The 27,924-nt window shown below is 41.6% G+C and overlaps 1 protein-coding gene and 1 pseudogene across 1 annotated transcript; one reads left to right on the forward strand and one right to left on the reverse strand.

Moving 5' to 3' along the window:
• Positions 1-3,326: 3,326 nt before the first annotated feature.
• On the reverse strand, positions 3,327-3,823 carry LOC104651010 (glutathione peroxidase 1-like; annotated as a pseudogene).
• Positions 3,824-6,763: 2,940 nt separating this feature from the next.
• C5H2orf80 (chromosome 5 C2orf80 homolog) lies at positions 6,764-27,716 on the forward strand. The gene is made up of 8 exons (XM_003925598.3): positions 6,764-6,894; positions 9,076-9,157; positions 11,288-11,370; positions 13,388-13,475; positions 14,000-14,071; positions 21,384-21,471; positions 22,400-22,518; positions 26,926-27,716. The coding sequence occupies exons 1-8, from the start codon at positions 6,854-6,856 to the stop codon at positions 26,932-26,934; spliced, it is 582 nt and encodes a 193-aa protein (XP_003925647.1). The 5' UTR covers positions 6,764-6,853; the 3' UTR covers positions 26,935-27,716.
• Positions 27,717-27,924: the final 208 nt, after the last annotated feature.

Below are 27,924 nucleotides of genomic sequence, written 5' to 3' on the forward strand. Positions count from 1 at the left end.
ATAGGCGTGAGCCACCACATCCAGCCTACAGTTTATTTTTAATTATAAACAAAATAATAGAACAAATTGAAAATGGCTGGGCATGGTGGCTTACACCTGCCACCTCAGCACTCTGGGAGGCCAAGGCAGAAGGATCACTTGAGCCCAGGTATTTGAGACCAGCCAGGACAACATAGTAAGACCTCATTGCTACAAAAAAATAAATTAATTAAAAAATAAATAAATTGTAAATAGTCACAGTAGAGGACAGACTGAATTATTTTTTAATTCTCTCTATTGAAAATATTATGAAATCTTGGTCCTATTAAGAGATAATCAAAGAGTATATAAGAAAAAAAGACATTTTAAAGTATGTTAGGCAGTTAGTAATGATAAAAATATTAATACTGATTTTTTGTTTGTGATATTTGTCACCTCTTTAAAATTTGTAACTTGTAATTAATAGTTCTAAATAAATATTCAATTTTGTACTAGTTTTATATTTACAATTCTGCATTCTTTTTATTCTAGAGGGTCCCTATATTGTATAAACTTTAGGCCCACAGAACCTGAAAGCATCTAGATACAATACAAACTAAATATGGAATGGAACAACTAGTTAGGAAAATTCCAAATCTAGAGGGTTTTTTAAGTGTCTTTCATAATCACACCTCAGGTAATCAAGTGCCTTAAATGGCCAGCGGAAAGGAGTGGAAATAAAGATTAAGAGGTGTCAACACCTTACACCAAAATTAACTCCAGATGGATTAAAGACTTAAACATCAGACCTAATACCATAAAAACCTTAGAAGAAAATCTAGGCAAAACCATTCAGGACATAGGTGTAGGCAAGGACTTCATGACCAAAACGCCAAAAGCAATGGCAACAAAAGCCAAAATAGACAAATGGGACCTAATCAAACTCCACAGCTTCTGCACGGCAAAAGAAACAGTCAGTAGAGTGAATCGGCAACCAACAGAATGGGAAAAAATTTTTGCAGTCTACCCATCTGACAAGGGGCTGATATCCAGAATTTACAAAGAACTAAAGCAGATCTACAAGAAAAAAACAAACAAGCCCATTCAAAAATGGGCAAAGGATATGAACAGATACTTTACAAAAGAAGACATACAGGAGGCCAACAAACATATGAAAAAATGCTCATCATCACTGGTCATCAGAGAAATGCAAATCAAAACCACATTGAGATACCATCTCACACCAGTTAGAATGGCGATCATTAAAAAATCGGGAAACAACAGATGCTGGAGAGGATGTGGAGAAATAGGAACACTTTTACACTGTTGGTGGGAATGTAAATTAATTCAACCATTGTGGAAGACAGTGTGGCGATTCCTCAAGGACCTAAAAATAGAAATCCCATTTGACCCAGCAATCCCATTACTGGGTATATATCCAAAGGATTATAAATCATTCTACTACAAGGACACGTGCACACGAATGTTCATTGCAGCACTGTTTACAATAGCAAAGACCTGGAACCAACCCAAATGCCCAACGATGATAGACTGGATAGGGAAAATGTGGTACATATACACCATGGAATATTATGCAGCCATCAAAAACGATGAGTTCACGTCCTTTATAGGGACATGGATGAACCTGGAAACCATCATTCTCAGCAAACTGACACAAGAGCAGAAAATCAAACACCGTATATTCTCGCTCATAGGCGGGTGTTGAACAATGAGAACACATGGACACAGGGAGGGGAGCACTACACACTGGGGTCTGTTGGGGGAAAATGGGGGAGGGGCGGGGGGTGGGGAGGTGGGAAGAGATAGCATGGGGAGAAATGACAGATACAGGTGAGGGGACGGAAGGCAGCAAAGCACACTGCCATGTGTGTACCTATGCAACAATCTTGCATGTTCATCACATGTACCCCAAAACCTAAAATGCAATAAAAAAAAAAAAAAAAAAAAAAAAAAAAAAGGTGTCAACAACAGACACCAAGCCGTAGATGGGCCAGAAGAACAAACTCTGCCCCCAGCCCAGTGGTATAGAGGAGACACAGACAAAAGCCTTAGCAATCTGGAGACAACAGATGCTGGAGAGGATGTGGAGAAATAGGAACACTTTCACACTGTTGGTGGGAGAGTAAATTAGTTCAACCATTGTGGAAGACAGTGCAGCGATTCCTCAAGGACCTAGAAATGGAAATTCCATTTGACCCAGCAATCCCATTACTGGGTATATATCCAAAGGATTATAGATCGTTCTACTATAAGGACACATGCACACAAATGTTCACTGCAGCACTGTTTACAATAGCAAAGACCTGGAACCAACCCAAATGCCCATCGATGCTAGACTGGACAGGGAAAATGTGGTACATATACACCACGGAATATTATGCAGCCATCACAAACTATGAGTTCGTGTCCTTTGTAGGGACATGGATGAACCTGGAAACCATCGTTCCCAGCAAACTGACACAAGAGCAGAAAATCAAACACTGCATGTTCTCACTCATAGGCGGATATTGAACAATGAGAACACATGGACACAGGGAGGGGAGCATCACACACTGGGATCTGTCCAGGGGACATAGGGGAGGGACAATGGGAGGTGGGGAGTTGGGGAGAGATAGCATGCGGAGAAATGCCAGATATAGGTGATGTGGAGGAAGGCAGCAAATCACATTGCCATGTGTGTACCTATGCAACAATCTTGCATGTTCTTCACATGTACCCCAAAACCTAAAATGCAATTTTAAAAAAAACCATTAGCAAGCTTTAAGCAAAGGAGCAAGTGTTTAAGACAAGGAGGCAGGTGTGTGAGCAGGGATATCACTTATCATTAGAGAGATGGTGACGGCTTGAACCCAGGTGATGCTTCTTCATGATTGCCACTGTTTTGTGTTGACATTCACCAAGCAGAATGACCTTCAGGTCTTTGAGGCACTCGAAGTACGTAGGAGCCAGAGTTTCACTAGCTTCCCCAGCAATCCTTGCTTGGTCAATTGATTCCTATGTCTGCAGCCAAATACTATAAAAAACTCTGGGGAAGTAAACTCCTCCCATCCTCTTGGCTTTTCAATGAATCATTTAGATGGGAAAAAGACACATGAACTTCAGGCCAGGATCACAGTCCTGTCCCAAATATATGACTTTCTGCCCTCCTTCAAATAACGGGGGTGGGCGTGCGGGAGTGTAATTTTTTTTTTCCTGCTAACACCTGGCACTTTATTAGTGGGGAAACTCGCCTTGGTCTGGCAGAGAGATGGGGATGGACAGGACCAGAGCCCATTCTCGAGGGGGTATTTTCTGGAAGATTAGGTGTTCCTCCTTGCAGGTTTAGAGGAAACACCCTCATAGATGAAAATCTCCCAGAGAGCAGCGCTGCAACTGCCAGGCAGCCAGGGTAGGAGGGGCGCCCTAGGCACATCTGGGCCCTTGGGACAGCAGGGCTTTGATGTCAGGCTCTTTGTCAATGGTCTGGAAGCGGCGGCTGTACCTGCGCACAGGAACACCGTCAGGGCCCACGAGGAACTTCTCGAAGTTCCATGCAACATCATTTCGGCATACCGGAGATCAGGTGATGAGCTTGGGGTCGGTCATGAGCGCAGTGGCATCGTCGCTGGGCGCTGGCAGGGCCTCCCGCAGGAAGGCGAAGAGAGGGTGCGACCCCGCACCCTTCACCTCGCACTTCTCGAAGAGCATGAAGTTGGGCTCGAACCCACCACCAGGTCAGACGTACTTGAGGGAATTCAAAATCTCTTCGTTCTTGGCGTTCTCCTGAGGTCCAAACGGGTTGCCCGGGAAGCTGAGCACCACCAGGCCCCGGGGCCCAAGGCGCCGCTGCAGCTCGTTCATCTGGGTGTAGGCCCGGACCGTGGGGCCTCAGAGGGACGCCACATTCTCGATAAGCAGCCCCTTGCCCCGCAGAGAACCGGGCTCACAGGCTCCCCGCCGGCCAGGGGCGCGCCGAGGAGGCGTACACCCACTGGGCAGCCGCGGCCGCCGCTAGCCAAGCAGCACACGTGGCGCAGCTATTCGAGAAGCTAAGGGAGCGCCCCGAACCAGCCGCGGGAGTGTATTTTTAAAACAAATGATTTTAATTCATTCACAGTTTCCTAGCAACAGGAAAAAGCAAGTTTTCCTGATGTCTGTGAGCACCAGCCTGAGATGCGCAGATGCTCCAGCATGCCTCCAGAAGCAAAGACCAAAAGCACTGGAATCGGTCTCCGGTAGGTGAGCGGTTCTCAAAGGGGAATTTGTTAAGGGCAGGCACCTGATAGTGCAGCCCCAGAGACCTGTACCACAACTGCAGGGGTGCAGCAGGGAACCTGCATGGAATGTGCAGATATTCTCCAGGGAATAATATTCCTATAGAATTTGGGGGCTCTGACTTCTAGGGAATTGTTTCTAGGAAACGGCTATAGCCTGAGACATGACATCTTTCCAGTACCTCTTTTGTGTGTGCTTTCAGCCAGCGGTCTTGTTTTCTTTAAAGCTTTATAGACAGAGAAGAGGGGTAACTGTCAGAATTCAAATCTACCTGAATTAGAGTCTGTGCTAATGGCCTTCTTTAAAACACGCATAGCTACTAAACGCATATAAATCACTGACTTCTACAGCTGTAAGGAACCTCTCTAATCATTCGATGCTTGTTTTACAGTGGAAGAAAGGAAACTAGAGAGGCGAATTAATTTGTTCAAGGTGCACAACTAGTTGGTGACCTCACAGGCTCTTCTGGCCTACAGCCTAGTAGTTTGGGAGTGGGACATACTCATATTTTAAAGATTTAAACCTTTGCATATTATACCACATTGAATGGCGGTGGTGGAGGCAGGGGATGGGGAGGATGAGGGATGATCTAAGAGGAAGCTGTTACAACAACTGAGCAATGCAGATATTATAACTTGTAAGTCTGAAGCTCAAAGGGCTTACTCAGAATTACAAGACAAGAATGGATTAAAGCACATGCTAAGTGTGCCCACTCCCTGTCAAGGAATTGAGCTAGGTCAAATAATCTAGCACCAAGTGTTTTTCCAAATTATTGAATCAGGAGCATTGTAATGCATGCCAGACCACATAGAGTCACAGAATGTTGGGGTAACAAGTGCTCTGGGCAGTGTTAACCAGGCCCGTCCTTTTTTGGATAACACCTGAGGCTGGGAAGCAGAAGATGCACAGCCACATCCATGAGTGTGGCTTTCCTGGGTCCAGGGCTCGCGCCTCTCCAGGCAATGGGGCTACCTCTATGGCTTGCTGTATCCTCTCCCAGTTGACCCTGTAGGGAGCAGTATCATTGTCTTGATACTTATTCAATTTCCTGTGAAATGCTCTTACTTTCTTCCCCACTTTCACCTTATCCACATCTCGTCCACTCCCCCAAAACTAAAGCAGATGTAGCAGCAGCAAGAATGATCCAAAATAATGAAGTTAGCCTAGGGAAGAATTCATTTGGATAAGTGGCATCCTGTTTGCTCTTTGCTTACTGTTAGTAGAGCTGAATCAAGTGAGGCTTAGTATTTATATGGTACCATTTTCAAAAAACCATGTCTAAAGTTTGTTTTCCAATCATCTTTAGAGTAGTGATTTTAAAACATACACAATTTTAAAAGTACAAAGGATAGTATAATGAATATCCATGGACTTAGAATTCCAGAGTCAACAGCTATTAACATTTTGATAGATTTGTCCACACAGAAACTGAACAGACAGGATGTATGGATACACACACACACACACACACACACACACACACACACACACACATACACACATTAGGTGCAGTACAGGCTTAACTCTCTTTCTCACTCAAATATTTTGATTTTACAGAGTTGGCTGACATGATTGTGGAGTCTCGGCCAGTCGAGAATCTGATAGTGGAGGCTGGCTAGCCGAGGATCAGGGAAGAGCTGCAATTTGAATCCAAAGGCTGCCTACCGGCAAATTCCTTCTTGCATGGAGGAGGTCAGTCTTTTGTTTTATTAAGGATTTTGACTGATGGAACAAGGCTCACTCAGATGGAGGGCAATCGGCTTTCAAAGTCCACTGATTTAAATGATAATCTCATCAAAAAACACCTTCTACAGAAACGTCCAGGATAATGTTTGAACAACTAGGGCATAGTGGTCCAGCCAGAAAATAAATTTAAAAATAAATAAAACGTCACAGATAGAGTTGATATCCTATTTATACCTCTCCCTGAGTACCTCATTCAATAGTGATGATTTTTGATAGCCTCCTTTTTGGTGACTTCAGACCCCTTGTGACCTCATCACCTGATCTTCAATTTCTGATTCAACGTCAGGGCGGGAATTGAAGACATATTTGCCATAACCACATGTTCTTTCAGGGACCTCCTGGCCGTCGGAGGTTATAGATGGATTCTATGGAAAACTCGATTATGAGCCACTGAACCAGGGTGAACTCATTGGGAGTTGAATGGTCACAAAAAAACCCAAATGCATTCAGATCTAGATGAATCACATCAATCTAGCTTAGATGGTTATTCCCGAATAGACTCATCAGCTATTACACGAACCATTTTGGTTTTACTTGCTAAATTATTGCAAGGAAGTGTAAATTAAGTAAATAAGTGTTGGAAAAATTTGGAAGGAACAAAAGGTGTCAAATAAACACAAAGTACAGTGCATGGGCCTCCAATCAGCTTTCTGACCCCGAACCTGCTGAATAAGAGGCCTGAATGAGGTGTTCCCTCGGATCCCTTCCAAAGCCTAGGACTCCATGACTGGTATTTGGAGTGATAGCATTCCTAACTCAAATTCTCTCTGATTTGCTGCTGCAGCCTCTAGGCTCAGAGAAGCTGGGTCTTCCCACAGGATATCAAGTGTAGTGTTAGCTGCGGATACCTGCTCAGCTGGCTAAGCCTTTAAGCATGGAAAGAAGGCTCATAAAGAAGGAGATGAAAAAGCTCTTGTAAGTATGATTGAGAATAACTTTCATTTATGACACTTGGCATTCAGTGGGTTTCATGTCATAGATGACTTGGGTATTGGCAGCAGGTAAAAATCTAAGGAAAGATCTATTGCTGCACGGTAGGAGAAAGCCAGAGGATGATATGGCCTCTCTTGGTCTCCTGCCAGGGAGGCCTCACATGTAGTGCAAGCCAGGATGCTGAAACTCTTGGGAGGATGTTTCTGCCGGCAGCCTGCACATCCGAGGCATCCCCATCCTAGAGCCCGAGAGCTGGGCCTGTGTCCCAGTCAGCCTGTGTAGGCAGGATGCCATTGAAAGGGGCTGGCCCTGCTGGTAAAAGGTATAGGAGAGATTCCTGAAAGGGCCCAGCATCTAAATTACAGCCTCTGCTCTGCCTCTTTTATTGTCAGCCTTATCAACTAAGAAATTCATCTCCTTTTTCTCGACATCTGAACATTCCTTTGAAAGAAATGTTTTCCTCCCATGGTAGTTTTTCTTTGACTTGTACTTAACAAATGTTGGTGAAAGATCACAAACCATATAGAAAGAAAAAAAATTGCAAACCATATAAAATTTCTGTCTCATATGTGTTATAGACACAACAGTAATACCCTTTTCATCAAAGGCCTTATCACAGTCCCCATCAAATATCTTTTCTCGGCCTATTAAGACCATTTTATTTTAATAAGTCCTTAAGAAATGCCGGAAGAGGCCGGGCGCGGTGGCTCAAGCCTGTAATCCCAGCACTTTGGGAGGCCGAGGCGGGTGGATCACGAGGTCAAGAGATCGAGACCATCCTGGTCAACATAGTGAAACCCCGTCTCTACTAAAAATACAAAAAATTAGCTGGGCATGGTGGCACGTGCCTGTAATCCCAGCTACTCAGGAGGCTGAGGCAGGAGAATTGCCTGAACCCAGGGGGCGGAGGTTGCGGTGAGCCGAGATCGCGCCATTGCACTCCAGCCTGGGTAACAGGAGCGAAACTCCGTCTCAAAAAAAAAAAAAAAAAAAAGAAATGCCGGAAGAAACATATATGTGTGTACACATATATGTAAATTCATATATAGTACCCACATACACATATATGTGTGCACATATATGTGAATTCATATTCATCTCTTGCTTTTAAGCAGATATTTTATTGGCATCAGAGTTCGGGAAAATGAATTTGACCCAAAAGGAAGAAGGCAACTTACTTTTCTAGATAATATGGTAAAAAAGGCATGCTGATGCAAGTCATATTTGTATTATATGTTAGAGGCCAATAGAATAGTAAAGAACAAACCATGATCAGGAATGTCAACTCTTCCACACATCTCACCCAAAGAATTGGAATGTCAAAAGTGATAGAAATACAATTTTATATCCAAAGAATACATTTAGGCTACTTCTAAGTATCCCGAAATTTCACAGCGAAATTTTAAGAATTTTTATCAATCTAGTTAAGCTTAATGACTCAGAAGAAAAGCTTTTAGAAGCCAGAAACAGACTTATTCTCCACTTTATGTAAAACTGTGAGCTGTGCCAAAATCAACCTGGGAGATGCCATAGTCCTTTTCCTGAGCCATTTCCTCTCTCTGACATTCCCAGGGTAGCACCTGTTTCTCTTCTCCCCTCGTGGTGCTCATTTTACCTGCTTTTATTAAAAGTCACTGTTAGGAAATTATCTGCTAAGGATAAACTAAAGTGGAATTGCTAATAAGTTTTTATGCATTCCTCCTCCTAAGGGTATTTGCATTCTAAAGAGAAAATGCCTTATGACTAAAGAATACTTATCTATAGAATTTGATATATCTGGAATTGATCAACTTTGGACATGCTGCATGAATTTAACATGGGAAGTAAATGATTATTTTAAACAGTGTTTCTCAATCCTTTCAGTCTTGTAAAACCATTTCTGTGTGTGGGTATTTGGCAGATTCTTTGCTTTCCTGTAAATTCTGTTCCAATTGAGTTTAATATTTAGATAAATGTGATTTCAGTTAATTATGGTTACACATTTTAAACTGCAGCATTGTTGAATTACCATGTAAACCCAAACTGAGTATTAACTCAGCTACCAGAGAATCAGCAACGTCTCTTGTATTTTGGTGGGGGAGGGAGGGATGGGGAAAAAAGCCTCTTTCTGCAGACTGAGCCCATGTCACTCCAATGGTTCAATGCTGCTCTCTTGCTTTTAAGGGGAGATTATATTGGCATCAGACTTCGGGAAAATGAATTTGACCCAAAAGGAAGAAGGCAACTCACCTTTCTAGATGATATGGTAAAGAAAGCCATGCTGATGCGGATCATATTTGTGGTATATGTGTATTAAAGAGAGAGAAAAAGATCTAATTTATACCATAAACAAAGCTAATTTTGACACCCATCCCCTGAATGTCCCCTTCCTCATCTTCTCCTTACCCTAAGATTGTTCTTATGGTCATTTCAACCCATTATCCAGAAAGCAAAAAGAGAATGAGAAAATAAAAATCATGAGAGTTATTTGCTATTTAGAAGATTTAAAAGCAAAATTAATGCAAGGTAAAATGTTATATCCATGGAGTTAAAATTTTGACAAAATTAGCGATCATGTAGTTCTCAAAATAATTTATCTACCACTTGCATTATTGGGGGAAAACCAAATAAATTAAGTGACCCCCAAAATCCTTGATGTTATTTATTTTGAAACCCAGACTCAGGATCTGAAAGTTCACATCACAGAAATTAAGGAAGAAACCATATAAAGATCGAATTCAAAAGAAATTAGAAAACTCAGTTTCTTCACTGCGCATTTACTATCCCTGCACTAATAAAAAAGACTCTCTCCCTCCACTCCCCTCTCCTCTCCTTCTCTGGCTAAAGTAGAGGGAGACTCACTGACTTTCAAACCACCCTGGAGCTCAGGAAACAGTTAAGCCTTATTCTCTCTGTACACATATTAAACAGAGAATTTAAGTAGATTAGAGCGGTGCTTCTCAAACTTTAATGAGATCGTATTACAAGGCTGTTTTGATTCAGGAGGTGAAGAGGGGGGCAGGAATTTGCATTTCAAATCCAAAAACAAGTGATGCCAAGGCATCAAACTTTGGATCAAGTTGCAACAATTGGTCATGGTCCAATTCTTCCTGTTTATTTATTCATTTAGGCTCACTATTCAGTTTGGTCCAGTCCCTGAAAGAAATAACTTCACTGTTTAGGAAATGTTAAAACTTTAGAACTCCCCTACAATAATTAAAAGCAAAACCAATCTTCCCTTTCCTGTGTGTGGAGACTGAAAGGAGAGAAGGAATATTTTGATAGACAAATGGTATATATGCTTATGGAACAAGAACTCTTAGGATTACTAGGAAAAGGTAGTCACTATGATAAAAATGAGCATCGAATTGGTTCTCAGCTTTTTACTATAGCAAGTCACTTACTCAGGACTACCCCCCTACCGCCCCATCCTTGCCTCATGCTAATTCCTCTACCTGCGATGTCCTTCCACATCTATAGACATTCTCATCCCACAAGCCCTAGCTCCAATGAAGCTTTCCTCTCTGAAGCTTCCTGGGATTCTAGCTATCTCCCAAGGTAGACATAAAACAGCCCATCCCTCCAAATTCCCACCACACTGCCCCTGTACTCCCGGAAGCACATTTCTGACATTCTACTCACAGAATCAGAAATTGTTCCCTGCGGCCCTCTTCCCCCAACCTTACCTCTTTCTATTTTAAAATTTAGAGAAGGCTCACGCCTATAATCCCAGCACTTTGGGAGGCCGAGACGGGTGGATCATGAGGTCAAGAGATTGAGACCATCCTGGTCAACCTGGTGAAACCCCGTCTCTACTAAAAATACAAAAATTAGCTGGGCATGGTGGCGCACGCCTATAGTCCCAGCTACTTGGGAGGCTGGGGCAGAATTGCTTGAACCCAGGAGGCGGAGGTTGTGGTGAGCCAAGATCGTGCCATTGCACTCCATCCTGGATAACAAGAGCGAAACTCCGTCTCAAAAAAAAGAAAAAGAAATTCAGGGAAACCGAGGCTCAGTGAGCATCAATTACTCATCTAAGGATATTCCGTGAGTTTTTGGCAATACCTAGATTTGAGCCAAGATTTCCTGATTCCCAGTTTAGTATTCTTTTCACTGATCTCTCCTTTCTTTTCCAAACCACAGAAACCAGAATAACTGCTCTAGTGGGAGATAAATGTAATATCTGAAAATCCCAAAATACTTCTGGCTGATTCACCCCTGTGAAGTCTGAGAAAAAAAAATTCTGGCTGAGCATCAGGTTATTAGAGCTAACGATCCTTCCCGTTTGGACTTGACAGACTAAAATAGGCTTAGCAGTGCCATCATCACTGTGTCCAGGGAGTACTTCAGCCAATGTCTAAGCCTGTTTCTTTGCTCTCTGGGCTTCTGCTCCCAGGCACACTATGACTTGGCCATCAACGTTGCTTTGCAATGGCTGGATCCCTCAGAAGACTTAGCTCGGCTGGAGTGGGAGGAAGTGTAAGTTGAAATAGGTTTGTGGCTTTCCTCTTAATTTGTGGCTATGATTAACAATAGAAGAAGTTCTAGCCCTAACATCTTCCATTATGAAGCACTCTGATTTGAAAATACTGCAGGGTGGGTGTATCTGCCTTCAACAAGACACCTGAGGAATCTCCACAGTTGCCAACTTGAAGAAGTTATATGTTTCCATGTTTTGCATCTCTGCTAATTGACTTATGTGAGATGAAAGACTTTCTTGCAAAGAATGTTGTGTCTCAAGGGGCCGGGCATGGTGTCTCCCACCTGTAATCACAGCACTCTGGGAGGCCAAGGCAGACTGATTACTTGAGGCCAAGAGTTCAAGACCAGCCTGTCCAATATGGTGAAACCTCATCTTTATTAAAAAATACAAAAATTCCCCCAGCGTGGTGGCACACACTTGTAGTCCCAGCTGAGGTAGAAGGCTGAGGTAGGAGAGGAGGCTGAGGTAGGAGAGGAGAATCACTTGAACCCAGGAGGCGAAGGTTGCAGTGAGCCAGCATTGTGTCACTGCACTCCAGCCTGGGCAACAGAGTGAGGCTCCATCTCAAAAATAAAGAATGCTCTGTCCTCAAAACATGACTGCTTTATTTGTTTTTTTGTTTTTTGTTTTTTGTTGGGAGACGAAGTCACCCTGTCACCCATGCTGGATAGTTGTGGTGTGATCTGGGCTCACTGCAAATGGGTTCAATCAGTTCTTCTGCCTCAGCTTCCTGAGTAGCTGGGATTATAGGCATGTGCCACCACACCCAGTTTTTGTATTTTTAGTAGAGACAGCATTTCACCATGTTGGCCAGGCTGGTCTCAAACTCCTGACCTCAAGTGCTCCGCCTCCCTCGGCCTCCCGGTGTGCTGGGATTACAGATGTGAGCCCCCACACCTGGCCAAAACAGTCAGTTCTATGGGTAAAAGTTGTGATCTCTTCCTAAGGACTACCGAACAAAATTCTTCAGCATTTAGGCAGGTAAGTACCTGAGCTGAGCTGCTCAAAGCACAGAATAATTTTGTTTCTGGGATTACCGGCATTTTCTCTCATGTGTAGGGAGTGTTCGGGCAGACTCACTCAACTGGTAAGAACACAGAACCAATGAGGACAGGATCAAATGGCTTATTCTGGAGGCCTGTTATTTTTTTCTACTCAGTGGCTGTGGACTACACACCTGATCCTGGAGAGGTGTAACAGTTAGGGTTTAGCTGTAATGAGAGAAAATCCAATTTGAACAGCCTTAAGCAAAAAAAAAAGAAGGAAAGAAAAAGTTGGGGGGTAGATTTTATTGCCCTTGTATCTGAAAAGTCCTTGGGTAGGACTGTGTTAGGCATGGTTTATTTCAAGACTCAAACAACGTCATCAGGATCTACCTCTTGACTCTGTTTCCTCAGGGTGGACACCATTCCTAGTTTCAGCCTATTTCACTCTCCAGGGAAGAGTGAAAAAAAAAAAATATATATATATATATATATATATATATATATATATATATATATATATATATTTTAGTCACATAATTGTGCCTCTGTGGCTGTTACCTGACTTGTCTAGGGGTAGACAGTGGCAGGGCAGGGGAAGTGGAATACACTGACAGCTTAATCCACAGTGTGTTTTTCATCTTTGGACTTTAGGGGTGTTGTCGGCTTCCCCAGAAGCATATAGGCTTACAGTGGGGTTAGGTTGTTCCCACAAAGCGAATTGCCACATGAAGGGGAAAGGATAAGGACTGGCAAAACCGTAAACACCCCCCACAGTGGCCAGTCTGCCAATCTTTGATTGCTGTGAAAGTGTGGATAGATGAGGCCAAGTTCACCACCATTATTGAAAGATTAAAAATTCGAAGTGTGGGTTTCACCAGTGAAGGAACAATCACATCAGTTTTATTAATATAAATAAACAGATAGCACACAGCTATTGCAAATTACTTACTGATTCTCATCACAACGTTAGCAGGCACCAAAAAGAATAAGAATAAATCCTCCACTTGTATTTCCTATTTCCCATTAGGAAAACACCATTCCATGGCAGACCCATCTATCCAAATCGTAGAGAACGAGAAGCTATGATTTTATCATCTTATGCTGGAATCTTAATGGTAAGGAAAAGAATACTATTTCACTTTATGAATATTTTATATCTACTTGGAGCGTTTTTATAGTAATGAATATTTACATTATTTTTCAACCAGTGTTTCTAAATGTTTAGGATTTACTAATAACAAATGTTTCATTTTTTAATGTAATAAAAAAACTTTCATTTTTACACTGTAGGTATAGGTGAAAACATTTATTTCAGAAGTAAAGAAAAAAGATACGCTGTTCAGTGTGGGCTTGCAATATATGGCCTTTTTTTGTGTATTCAGGAACACTTCTATACCTAATTCCCTTTTTTCTATGAAAAGATTTTAAAAAAGAAGAAGAAGAAAGAAAAGAATGAGAAACATAAATAATCGGTATCTGGGAAACTGACTCACCCATTAATCAGAAGTTATTTGCTGTATTTAGTACTCATGATACCCAAGCACAGTTTTAGACATACTGGAGCTATACTAGCTTTGTTTTGTAATAAAAGGAAGCCATGGTATGCTCATACTTTGTTATTGCTGTTTTCGTTTAACAGAACAGTATCCCAATTGAAGAAGTCTTTAAAATTTATGGGGCTGATTTTTCTGCCAATTCTGGTACCATCAAGGTAAGGGTGACCAGATTGTCAATATAAAAGATTTTTAGAGAGAATTTATTTAACATAAAAATGTATAATGTCATATTTTCAGACATCAATTATGAAATAACAGTTTTTATATCAAAAGGTACAAAACCAGACGTAACCATTTCTTACTTAAATAACATGTTTGTAAAATGCCTTTCATATGTAAAAGACCATGTGGTAATAACAAATGTATCTGTGTAAGGCTGAGAAGGGGAAGCAAAGAGAATACCAGGCTTGGGGGCCAAATTTTACTCCGTTGTGATTTTGGTTTTTTTTGAGACAGAGTCTCGCTCTGTCACCCAGGCTGGAGTGTAATGGCGCGATCTCGGCTCACCACACCTCTGTCTCCTGGCTTCAAGCAATTCTAGTGCCTCAGCCTCCCAAGTAGATGGGACTACTGGCGCGCACCACCAAACCCGGCTAATTTTGTATTTTTTGGTAAAGACAGGGTTTTGCCACATTGGCCAAGCTAGTCTCAAACTCTTGGCCTCAAGTGATCCACTTGCCTTGGCCTCCTAAATTACTAGGACTACAGGTGTGAGCCACCACACCAGACCTCTGCTCTGTTTCTAATTAATGTAATTTCTCACACTTTGTGTAATGTAGATCTGATATGTCCGCACTCTTCTCTTCTATGAGGTACTGTGTCTCCTAGAACTAGGACAAGATCCACAAGGCTCATTCTCGTGACAAATTCCCTATTTTATTGTTGATACATCTTCCTTTCCCACAACACTACTTTTTAAAAAGACTGGTCCACTACTGATCTCAAATTCCTGGGCTCCAGTAATCCTTGAAATCCTGGTCTTAGCCTCCTATGTAACTGGAACCCTACAGGTGTGAGCTCCACTCCCAGCTCCTCCCATGAAACTACTTTGAAATCACTAACAGTAGAAGCAGCAATGACCTGGGAGTTCAGAGAGCTGGGTTTGAGTTCTGACTCCACTACTATGAAGACCTAGATGTGTCCACCTCCCGCTTTGGGCCTCCATACGACTGATCTTAAAAAAAAAAAAAAAAAAAAAAAAAGTGTTCTGGATGATTTTAAGACCACTTTCATTTTTGCCATTTGTAAATATATGACCATTAAGCAAACATTTAAATATGAACTGCTATTTAGAGGTGAACTACTGATCCCTTCACCTTTGGATACCTCTAGAAGAGGGAAGAGGAAAGGGAAGGTGGGGTGGCAAGGGGCCTGCAGTGGGAGGAGGGAAGGGGGAACCAACATCCTCATGACCAGGTCTTCTACTCACGCTGTGGCCTTCCCTGCCTCCACCTGGATTCAGAAGGGAGGGCAGGGCAGGGGCAGCGCTGTGACCATGGGAATGCCTGCCTCCCTCGCTCCTTCACTGCAGATCACAGTGCAAGCAGTGAGGTCATGTAGAGGTCAAGAGCTTACCAGGTCCAACTTAGGAGTCAAGTGTTTACATTGAAACCAACCTTCCTATCACCTTAACCCACATGTTACCTGGCTATAGTCCTGAGACTCAAATGTCCTTGATCACTGTGAAAATCAGAACTTTCTCTTTGATCCCTCTAGTTTCAACTCACTTCATTCATTCATTCATCCATCCATTCATTCATTCATCTGTTCATTCAGTATAATTGTAGGTGCAGACAATGCAGTAGTGAGCAAGTCAGACAAGATTACTTTTTAAAGACTTTTTTTGTAGGCCGGGCACAGTGGTTCACGCCTGTAATCCCAGCACTTTGGGAGGCAGAGGCAGGTGGATCACCTGAGGTCAGGAGCTTGAGACCAGCCTGGCAAACATGGTGAAACTCCATCTCTACTACAAATACAAAAAATTAGCCAGGTGTGGTGGCAGTTGCCTGTAATCTCAACTACTGGGGAGGCTGAGGCAGGAGAATCACTTGAACCCAGAGGGCGGAGGTTGCAGTGAGCCCAGATTGTGCCATTGCACTCCAGACTGAGCAACAGAGCTAACCTCCATCTCAAAAAAAAACAAAAAACAAAACAAAAAAAAAAACATAAAGGTGCTAGAATAGAAGGGGAAGACAGGCCAGGCCATGCAGAGGTGGACCAACCAATCTCTACCTATCCATCTGATCACTCTTTTATTCATTGAAGAGCCTTTGTTCAGCACCTTCATTGAACATCATAGATGCTGACTTCTCTTTTTGGTTTTGGTGTTTTTTTTGAGAGAGAGTTTCCCTCTTGTTGCCCAGGCTGGAGTACAATGGCGTGATCTCGGCTCACTACAATCTACACCTCCTGAGTTCAAGCAATTCTCCTGCCTCAGCCTCCCAAATAGCTGGGATTGCAGGCATGTGCTACCACACCCTGCTAATTTTGTATATTTAGTAGAGATGGGCTTTCATCATGTTGGTCAGGCTGTTCTCGAACCCCTGATCTCAGGTGATCCACCCGCCTCAGCCACCCAAAGTGCTGGGATTACAAGCATGAGGCACCGCGCCTGGCCACTTGTATTGGTATTTGTTTATTGCATTTGTTTATTGCTATGTGATGTGAACAATGTCTCATTTATAAATATATATACATAATATTATATATATACATATATACAATATTATATATATATATATACACATATATATATATATGTATATGAAACCAAGAGGCAGGCTGTGTGATGTTAAGCACTAAGATTCCAAAGCCTGGCTTCCTGGGTTTGAATCCCAGCTCCACCATTTACAAGCAGAATAATCCTGGGCAAATGTTCTAACCTCTGTAATTCTCAATTGCATTTGTAAAAACAGGGATGAGAAGATGAGGGTTGTTGTGGGATGAAGTAAGTTAGAATCAATGAAGCCCTTTGTGTCTGGCACATAGTAACCTCCAAATAACAGCTTTAATTAAAGTTCTCTGGTACTCAGGGGATGGGTATCTGATTTATTCTGTGTTCCTCTAAATCAGGATTTCTCATTTAGGACCAGATAATCTTTTATTGTGTGTATAGGAGGTGGAGGTCTGGAGCTGTCCTGTGCATTGTGAGATGTTTCACAGCATCCTTGGCCTCTACCCATTAGATGCAAGTAGCGTCTCTCCCATCGTGACAATTAAAAATGTCAGCCAGGTGTGGGGCTCACGCCTGTAATCCCAGCACTTTGGGAGGCTGAGGTGGGAGGATTGCTTGAGGTCAGGAGTTTGAGACCGGCCTGCCCAACATGGTGAAAACCCCATCTCTACTAAAAATACAAAAACTAGCTAAGCGTGGTGGTGAGCACCTGTAATCCCAGCTACTTGGGACGCTGAGGTAGGAGAATTGCTTGAACCCTGGAGGCAGAGGTTGCAGGGAGTGGAGATGGTGCCCCTGCCCTCCAGTCTGGGAGACAGAGTAGGACTTTGTCTCAAAAAAAAAAAAAAAAAAAGGCTCTAGACTTTGCCAAATGTCTCCAGGAAGGCAAAATCACATGAGATAGAGAACTACTGCTCTAAATATTCAAACATTAAATAGCTAATCAAGCATCCACATGTATTATTAATACAATGTACACTCTGCCTCTTTTGGAAAACCAGTGATTACAGAGGGTGTCATTTGAGTTACCAACATCAGAACCTAAGAGCCTTCACAAGCTCCTCCCACCTCCAGAACACCAGCTCAGACTGTACTCTTGTAATTACACATCAGCTGCACGCAGGGACTTTTGCCACATCTTGAATAAGGAATTAGCAGGACCTCTCCATGGAAATATACCTATATCAAAGACTGAACTGTAAGCCTATTTTAAAAAAGTCTTTTTGGGATTTAACATAATTTTTTAAAAAATGGTTTTAACTAGAAAGAGGAGTTTTTAAAACAGATATTGCTTAAGATTCTTCTTTAATTGCTGCGTATATCTGAATGACCTTTGATTCCTTCTGATGAAATGTCTCCTAAGCAACAGCTGAAATCCTTCCCAGGCAAAAGCTTAAAACCCTGTTGAATGCTAATCAGATTTTTGAGGCAGAGTAGAATTTCCTGCCACTGGAATTGGCCGCATGACACAATATGGTTACTGTGCTAGGCTTGACGGCTAGCACAGGACTATGTGCTGCCACCTGATGGTAGAAAGGCGTCATAGGCGCGGGGTTGCTTACCAACTCTGTCAGCTGAGAGGGAGTTGGTTTTTGCTAGCTTTTTTCTGCTGAGGATTCTGGACTCACAGAAAAAATTCAACTAAGGGCCGATAAATATAAAATGTCTTACTCTTTTTTTCTGAACCCAGGCTGGAGTGCAGTGGTGTGATCTTGGCTCTCTGCAACCTCTGACCCCCGGGTTCAAGAGATTCTCCTGCCTCAAGCTTCCAAGTAGCTGGAATTACAGGTGCACACCACTGTGCATGGCTAATTTTTTGTATATTTAGTAGAGACGAGGTTTTGCAGTGTTGGCCAGGCTGGTCTTGAACTCCTGACCTCAAGTAATCCAACTGCCTCGGCCTCCCAAAGTGCTGGGATTACAGGGTGAGCCACTGTGCCAGACTGTCTTACTCAATTTTAAACTGAAGAAAAGAGAACATAAATCTTCCTTCAATAAATCAAACAAAAATAAAAATACTCTCCAGCTCCATTTGATGGAGAAAGAGGGAGACAGAGAGAGTGGAAATGAGCACATAAGAGAGGGAAGAGACAAAGGCAGGTACGCAGACAACACTAGAACCTCTGCTTGCTTGCTTTTCTTTTTTTCTTTCTTTTATTTTTTGGAAACGGAGCTTTGCTCTTGTTGCCCAGGCTGGAGTGTAATGGTGCAATCTTGGCTCACTGCAATCTCTGCCTCCCGGGTTCAAGCGATTCTCCTGCCAGCCTCCCAAGTAGCTGGGATTACAGGCATGCGCCACCACACCTGACTAATTTTGTATTTTTAGTAGAGATGGGATTTCTCCATGTTGGTCAGGCAGGTCTTGAACTGCCAACCTCAGGTGATCCACCCACCTCAGCCTCCTAAAGTGCTGGGATTACAGGCATGAGCCACCACGCCCGGCCTGCTTTCCTTCTTTCTTCATGAAGCTGGACCTTGGCATCTTACTGGCTGTCATTCAATTCCATCCTAACTGACATCCAAGTCCAGAGCATGTCACAGGCAAACAGACTGATGTCCAGTCCCAGCTTTGTCACTTGCTAGCTGTGTGTCTTCGGATAAGTTATTTCTTTCTGATTCCCAATTTCCCCATATGTAAACAGGCATGTCTAAACAGGCATAATTACACTTACCCACACACACTTGATCACTCTGAGGACTCAGTGAGACCAGAGGTGTAGAGCATATGATGGTGATACCAGGGGATCTTCCATATTAGTGCTGCTATTTCCAAGTTCACCCCCACTCAGAATGGCCAGCCTCCTTCCTCCTGATAGCAGCCTGGTCCCTTTGTGATAGGCCTGGCTTCCACCCTCTCTTAATTACTCCAATAATTTGCCAAGTGTAACTCTGACTGAATTGTGCAGAAATTTTAAAATGTTTTCATGGTAAGGGGAGGGACCTATGTTTTAAACAAATGTTCAGTATTAACAGATCTTAATCCTGAGGAATTGGCTAGGCACAGTACCTGTAATCCCAGCACTTTAAGAGGCTGAAGCAGGAGAATCACTTGAGCCCAGGCTAAGCAACATGGCAAAACCTATCTCTACCAAAAAATACAAAAATTAGCCAGGCATGGTATTGTGTCTGCAGTCCCCGCTTCTTCAGAGGCTGGGATGGGAGGATCATTTGAACCTGGGAGGTAGAGGTTGCAGGGAGCCATCATCTCACCACTGTACTCCAGCCGGAGTGACAGAGTGAGACCCTGTCTCAAAAATTAATAACAATAGTAAAAGAGGGATTAAAAACAAACTTTCAATATTATGTCCAAATGAACACTTAACAAAATATATTTAAAGGACAAAGACCAAGCCAACAAACAAATCCAAGTGTATAAAGGGAGCAGTATCAGCAGTTTTAAAGCTCTCTGTGTACCCTCTCCTGTCTCATACCCTTCCTTTCGCCATACGTTACCACTATTTTGAATCATGCGTTTATTATTGTCTTTTGCTTCTTTATAATTTTACCACATTTTCATCTCTAATCTATATATTGTTTAATTTGCACATTTTTTAGTTTCTTATAAATAGGATATTAGCAAATCTGTTATTTAATGGCTTCCTTTTTTCGTTCAACATTATATTTCAGAAGCATTCATATTGCTGCACATAGCTATAGTTTCTTTTCATTACATACAGTATTCCACTCTACGAATATACTACAGCGTTGTCATATATTTTTCCTTTTCAGGCACTTGAGTTTTTTTGTTCTTTTTTTTTTTTTTTTTTTTGAGACAAAGTTTCACTCTTGTTGCCCAGGCTGGAGTGCAGTGGCACAGTCTCAGCTCACTGCAACCTCTGCCTCCCAGGTTCAAGTGATTCTTCTGCCTCAGCCTCCCGAGTAGCTGGGATTACAGGCATCCGTCACCACACCCAGTTAATTTTTTGTATTTTTAGTAGAGACAGGGTTTTGCAATGTTGGCCATGTTGGCCTCAAACTCCTGACCTCACATGACCCACTGGCCTCGGCCTCCCAAAGTGTTGGGATTACTGGCATGAGCCACTGCACCTGGCTGAGTTATTTCTTGCAAAAGCAAGAAGAGTTGCACAGCAAATGAGTTTCTGAATGGTATATGCTTAGGAATGAAATTGCTAAGCCATGGATATAAGCATCTTCAACTCCCTACATAAAGCTAAATTGCTTTCCCAAAATGGTTGTAACAATTATACTTCTACCAGCAATGCGGGTTATCTACATTGATATTTTCAGGCTTTTACAGTTTCATCAGTCTGTTTCATGTATTGCGGTATTTCACGGTGGTTTACATTTGCATTCCCCTGATTACCAATGGACAACTATTCATATGTTTCTTCTTCTGTAAAGTGCCTATTAAAAAGACTTTTGGCCAGATGAGTGAACTAATAATAATGCACTGGGTGGGCAGGGGGAAACAGTGCCAGTAAGGGAGAGTGGGCATGGGAGGACATCAGGATACATTTCTCAGAAGGGGTAATATTTGAGTTACATGGTAAAGGAGAGGTAGGTGTCTCTAGGCAGAAAAGGAGGAAATGTCTAGAATGGAAACTAAGTGAAGAGTGTCAATGCATGACAGAGTATTCTAGGCAATGGGAACCAAACACAGGAACAAAAGGCCATGTGTGTAAGTTTGCGTTCATCTGCTTCACTTGCCCGGTCAATGGACCGTGAGGACCTAAGGATTCTCAGTTGATCAAACAGGCCAAATGCTGTAAATAGCAGGTGTTAATGATGCAGAGAATTAACAGATTTTTAAAGTAGGGCTGTCTTCCTTTCAGGTTCCCCGAGTTTCATCTCTCCACCTCTCCTTGCACCCCTTTGCCATGTTAACAGCACCCAAAGCAGCAGAATACGCCCGCAAACAGAGTAAGCCTGTTTACTTTCATCTGCTTAGAGAAATGTAAGTAAAATGAGGAAGTGGGCTCACAAGGTAAGGTCGAAGTTGTAATGGGAATTAGATTTCTGTGTCTGCTTGAATTTAAAAGAACCAGGAGCTCTGGGGCTTGATTTCCCTCCTTTACCTAAATCAAGGAAGTCTCATTTCTCAGATGCTCTTTGGTGATGGAAGCAAAGCACTCCCGACGCAAAGGACTAAGACTATGAGTGGGCTGGACAGGGCAGCTCACACTGGTAATCCCAGCACTTTGGGAGGCCAGGCTGAGAGGATCTCTTGCGCCCAGGAGTTTGAGACCAGCCTGGGAAATTTAGTGAAACTTCATCTCTACAAAAATAAGCCCAGAGTGGTGGCTCACGCCTGTAATCCCAGCACTTTGGGAGGCCGAGGCAGGTGGATCACCTGAGGTCAGGAGTTTGAGACCAACCTGACCAACATGGTAAAACCCCACCTCTACTAAAAATACAAAAATTAGCTGGGTGTGAGGTCGGGCACCTGTAATCCCAGCTACTCCGGAGGCTGAGGTGAGATAATCGATTGAATCTGGGAGGTGGAGGTTGCAGTAACCTGAACTCACCCCATTGCACTCCAGCCTGGGCAGCAAGAGCAAAACTCCATCTAAAAAAAAAAAAAAAAAAAAAAGCAAAGAAACAAAAATAAAATAGCTGGCCATGGTGGCACACTCCTCTAGTCCCACCTACTCAGGAGGCTGAGGTGGGAGGATTGTTAGAGGTCAGGAGGCGGAGGCTGCAATTGGCCGTAATGGAACCACTGCACTCCAGCCTGGGTGACAGAGTGAGACCCTGTCTCAAAAATAATTAATTAATGAAATGAAATGAAACTGTGGATGAACACATTTTAAAAAAAAATTTTATGTACAGTTACTGTATCTATCTGTAGGTGTCAAGTCAAGAAAGGGAACAACAAACAAAAATGCCACCAGCAGCTCTACGAAGGAAGCAAATGCCACAGAATGGAAATCATCGCAGAGGTTTTCAGACACACAGCCAAAGAACAAAGTAGGTGTGAAATTGTGAATTTGACCAAACTGATACTAGATATTTTGGAACTACTTTCCTGATAGTGTGGTTAAAAGTCTAGCCTTCGGAGTCATATGCTCTTGGTTTGAATCTAGAGCCCACCACTTACCAGCTGTGTGACTTCAGGCCAGCTACTTAAACTCTTCTGTGCCTTAGGTCCCTCCTCTGCAAAATGGGAAGAATAATGATACCTACCTCTTCAGGTTGTTGGGAAGATTAACTGAGATTATTCATGTTAAAAGGTTAGACGATGCTTAACACAGAGTAAACCCCAAATAAATACTAGCCATTATTATCTTTTCAGCATGTGAAATATATTATTCACAAGTTAATTGGCTGTTACTCTGTAGATGCAAATAGGTATGTTGAGGAGAAAGTTTGTATTAGTATCTGTATCCCAAATGTTCCTATCCTTGATCCTCTCTCAGTAATAATAACTTTCTTTTTTCTTGTTTAATGTCTCCCCTGCTTCTGCCCTGTCCATCTAATTCCTGATTTTTATGTGGTGGAATTCAGAGAATGGTCAGAGATGGAAAGGGCTGGAAAGAAAGGAGAAAGGGAAGAGGGCTCTTTGTTCTTCCAGCTCTGGGCTCTCAACTGTCAGAGAGACTTCTCTGATCAACATAATAAAAGCTGAGAAGGGAGAGAATCGGCAAAGTGGTACAGGGTGGGTGTCTGGGATATTTTAGAGTTTTGTTGAATGAGAGATGTCAGATATGCCGGAGAGCTGTAAGGTAGAAGAGCAGGAAGGGAGCTTGGAGAACTGATAGTCGACTTGTGATTGGGTTTGCATCCGGAAACAAGTGGCGTTTGAAAATTATTTAGTTTGGCTGTTGTACTATGCTTTTTTTTTTTTTTTTTTGTCTTTTTGTTTTTTTCCTTTTTGTGGAGAATGAGGTCTCGCTGTATCGCCCAGGCAGGTCTTAAACTCCTGGGCTCAAGCTATCCTCCTGCCTCTGCCTCCCTAAGAGCTGGGATTACAGGTGTGAGCCACAGCGCCAGACTGTACCATTCATTTTTAAACTGAATCTCTTAATAGACTGGACTACGTGAGGTTTAGGATTTATTCATATTTCAGAGGCAAACTATCTTCTCTGTCCCTTTTATCTGATTAATTAGAAATGCAACCCTATCATAGCAACTGCTTTAGGAACCAGTTGAATTCTTTGGTCACATCAGGGTCTTAATAAATGTTATTCTGATAACAAAACTATTGCAACTATTTGGAAGTTATCACAATATTCGATTTTCCTTTAAATGCATTTGCTGTAATAAGATTTGAAGGTATTAGATTTTCTAGAACCATGCCTTTGTTTCTGAAGAATTTTTTGAAGAATTTGAAAATGAGGGGTTTTTTTTATACATGTTTAGAAGTAGCAAGTTTTAGAAAGCAAAACAAAGCAACAATGAAAGAACAGTAACAACTCCAGAAAGTACACACACACACACACACACACACACACACACACACACACACACACACAATCTAGACTTTAAACTTAATCACACACAAGAAAAATCTCTGAAACAGGGCTTCATAGATCCCCAACAAGCCTCATCAATGGACCCCATGTAAGAAAAACATAGCTCTAAAGATTACTCATTGGTATCTTATTTTTAAATATAATTTTGTTCCATATATATTTTCTTCCACAACCACTGAAGATTGTTGGATTCTTATGGAAGCGTATCTTTTATTTCCTTAGTATTTCTCACACGTATATAAAGTACTTTGCAGGCAGCACAGATTCAGTAACTATTTTTGTTTAGTGAATTGTCAGTAGGTAGTAAGGAATAGTCCTTAGGTGACCATTCTCAAATCTCTGGGCCCTGTCTATAGTGATCTAAGGCTCAGTTCTGGGACCAGACCTTTCTATAAGCTGACTGATGCTTTCGAGCCCAGGAGTGTCAAAAGAACAAATGCCCATTTTGCAGTAGGGCCCCAGGTCCTGAGATGAATCCCTTCCAGAAAGGCCCTTTCTTAATAATCAAATGACAGAAAATCCATTTGTGTTTTTTTCTTTCATACTTTATTATTTGTGTACTTTAGGCATTTTTCCAGCTCCTGGGTAATGTGTCTTTTAAACTAATTTTAAAAATTATAATAGTGATACATGCTTATAAGTAAAATTTTCATGCCATACAGAAATATAAAATGAAAAGCAAAAGAATTCCCTCTTCTTCATACCCCTTTCCCACTTTTCAGAAATAACCACTGTTAATACTTCTTGTGATATTTAAATATTTGCTACACATATACATGTAAGTATACATATATGTATGTCTCACTGGTTTGTTAGAACTCTTTCTATATTAAAGGAATAAGTATTTCATTAAATGAATGAAAAATATGCTTTCACAGCTTGGTGTTTGAAGATTTTCTTTTTAAACATTTGAGCTTAACTTTTTTTTTATGAGCTTGTGGATATTACATGTCTTTAAGCTGAAGAACAATTTTTTTAACCTCAAGATAAAACAATGCCTTATTCAGAATTTTTTATTTATTTCCAGCCACCAAATTTCTTCAAAGAGTAAGAGAAGAATTTTTTATTTATTTCCAGCCACCAAATTTCTTCAAAGAGTAAGAGAAAAGAGGAAATTATTAAAAAAAAAAAAAAAATCTCAGCCGGACACAATAGCTCATGCCTGTAATCTCAGCACTTTGGGAGGCCAAGACAGGCAGATCACTTGAGGTCAGGAATTCAAGACCAGCCTGGCCAACATGGCAAAACCCTGTCTCTACTAAAAATACAAAAATTAGCTGGGTGTGATGGTGCATGCCTATAATACCAGTTACTAGGGAGGATGAGGTGCAAGAATTGCTTGAACCCGGGAGGCAGAGGTTGTAGTGAGCTGAGACAGCACCAGTGCATTCCAGCCTGGGCAACAGAGTGAGACTCTATGTCAAAACAAACAAGCAAACTCTCAGGTTTCTGGGAAATAGCTTAAACAATTTTTTTATTGCATTGGTATTAGTAGCTGATTTATTAGTGAAAATAGTGATGAACAACATTTCCTAGGAAAGTGTCAGTAGTGGGCACACTACTAGGAAGTAAATTTGGAAGGAACAGGACCATACTAAAGAGCTAGAAGACAGCATACTTCTTGAATCCAAGCTATCCACCTCATAACTTGAGAGTTACCTAATTTCTCTGTACCTTAGCTTTTCATCTCTTTAAAAAATCATAATAGTACCTACCTCATAGGGTTGACATAAGCACTAAAATAAGTTATAAGCATAAAGGCTTAGAAAAGTGTCAGGACAGTGGCAAGCAATAATATAGTCGCTCCCTTTATCACCACTCATGAAACAGTCACGCTATCATGGAAGGAAAGGAGACATAGAGAGTGGACAATTTAAATTTAAATCTAAAGCAATACATCAGAAATTCAAAATAATGTCCTAAAAGCATAATACATAACTGCTGAAAGGCCAAAAAATTATTTGCTTTGGGTAGGATTGGTTAAGAGAAGTACAACTTTTTAATGTGAAAATAATTTCAAACTTAGAGAAAATTTGCAAGAATAATATGAAAAGAACCCACATATTCTTTTTTTTTTTTTTATTTTGAGTTGGAGTCTCCCTCTGATGCCCAGCCTGGAGTGCAGTGGCACAATCTCAGCTCACTGCAACCTCCACCTCCTGGGTTCAAGTGATTCTCCTGCCTCAGCTTCTCGAGTTGCTGGGACTCGAGAATGTGCCACATGCCCAGCTAATTTTTGTATTTTTAGTAGAGATGGGTTTTCACCATATTGGCCAGGCTGGTCTCAAACTCCTGACCTTGTGATCCACCCACCTAAGTGCTGGGATTACAGGCGTGAGCCATGATGCCCAGCCACATATTCCTTTTATACAGAGTCACTAATTGTTAATGTTTTGTTTTATTAGCTTTATTATATTCTCTCTGTCTTTGTCTCTCTGTATATAGATAAATATATATAATTATCTTGCACCATTAGTAGAAGTTATACACGCTCTACCACTTTACCCCTATGTACCTCGATGTGTATTTCTTAAGAACAAAGTCATTCTCTTAGATAACTCAAGAATAGTTATCGATTTCAGAATATCTATTATTAGTACCTTTATTTAATCTACTCTCTATACACCAATTTTGTCAATTGACTCAATAATGTTATTTGTAAGCATTTTTTCCTTCTGCATAAGATCAAGTATGGGATCACAAATTGCATTTAGTTGGGAAATATAACTCAATTTCCAAATGTCAGAATAATTTCATGGAAATTCCTTTGTAATTAATCTAATCTCTTTGTCAATAAGTTAGTATCTGATATTTGAACTTAACTTCCTATAGATTTAAAGCTAATATCTGTGTCCATGTTAAATTGATGTGCTCGATACCAAAATCATCTTTTAATCTGTAGGTCACTTAGAAAATTGGAGTTGTACCATGGAACTTCATAGAGTCTCTGGGAGCAGACGAGAAGCATCATCTTAAAACTACGGTTCCTGCCAGTACATTTTTCTTTACAACTAGTTTTTGATACAACTGCATTGAAGTGTTATTTTTGATGTTGAGCTTTTTTCTTTTAGAAGCATATTGCATGGCTACATTTTGTTAAAAAAAAATAGGATCTTATGCTACTTCACTGTGACTAGAAGACTGTTGGAGAATTCAGAGAGTATATAGTATTTCTGTGACAGAGCAAGCTGGCTTTGTGGCACATTTTACAAATGTATGGCACTGAACATTGCACAGTGTTGGAGAAGGAGGCAATTTTCCAAAGAGTTAATCCAAAATAAAATTAATCTGTCATTGATTGCCTTTACTGTGCTCTCATATGAAAAAAAGTTTTAATTCATTTCAATAAAGCATTAAAAGAAAAATGAATACAGGCTCTCTCTCAGTAGACTATAATGACTTCTAGGAGGGAAAATGTTCTAGTCTTCCAGTACCTTTCCAAAGGCACATGGCTTAGCCTGTCAATGTATGTAATAACAACTTGAGCTCATGAATATCAGTATGCATGATACATTTCTTAAGGTTTTGGTGTGCCGTCTGTCTATAGAACAGTTTTCATCAACGTGTGCGAAAACATGGGTGGGGGTTGTAGACTTTTTTTTTGAGACAGACTCTCGCTCTGTCACCAGGCTGGAGTGAAGTGGTGCAGTCTCGCCTCACTGCAACCTTCACCTCCCGGGTTCAAGCAATTCTCCTGCCTCAGTCTCCTGAATAGCTGGGACTACAGTGCGTGCCACCACACCCAGCTAATTTTTGTATTTTTAATAGAGACAGGGTTTCACCATGCTGGCCAGAATGGTCTCGATCTCTTGACCTCGTGATCTGCCTGCCTTGGCCTCCCAAAGTGCTAGGATTGCAGGCGTGAGCCACTGCGCCCGACCGTGGTTTGTAGACTTTATGA

The sequence above is a fragment of the Saimiri boliviensis genome, chromosome 5, assembly GCF_048565385.1.
Source record: "Saimiri boliviensis isolate mSaiBol1 chromosome 5, mSaiBol1.pri, whole genome shotgun sequence".
Taxonomy (NCBI): domain Eukaryota; kingdom Metazoa; phylum Chordata; class Mammalia; order Primates; family Cebidae; genus Saimiri; species Saimiri boliviensis.

Excerpts from the sequence above, each read along its gene's own strand:
- C5H2orf80 (XM_003925598.3), top strand. The coding sequence starts at position 6,854 with ATGGAAAGAAGGCTCATAAAGAAGGAGATGAAAAAGCTCTT. Across the intron at positions 11,371-13,387 it reads CGGCTGGAGTGGGAGGAAGT|GAAAACACCATTCCATGGCA; the intron begins GTAAGTTGAAAT and ends ATTTCCCATTAG. Across the intron at positions 14,072-21,383 it reads CCAATTCTGGTACCATCAAG|GTTCCCCGAGTTTCATCTCT; the intron begins GTAAGGGTGACC and ends TCTTCCTTTCAG.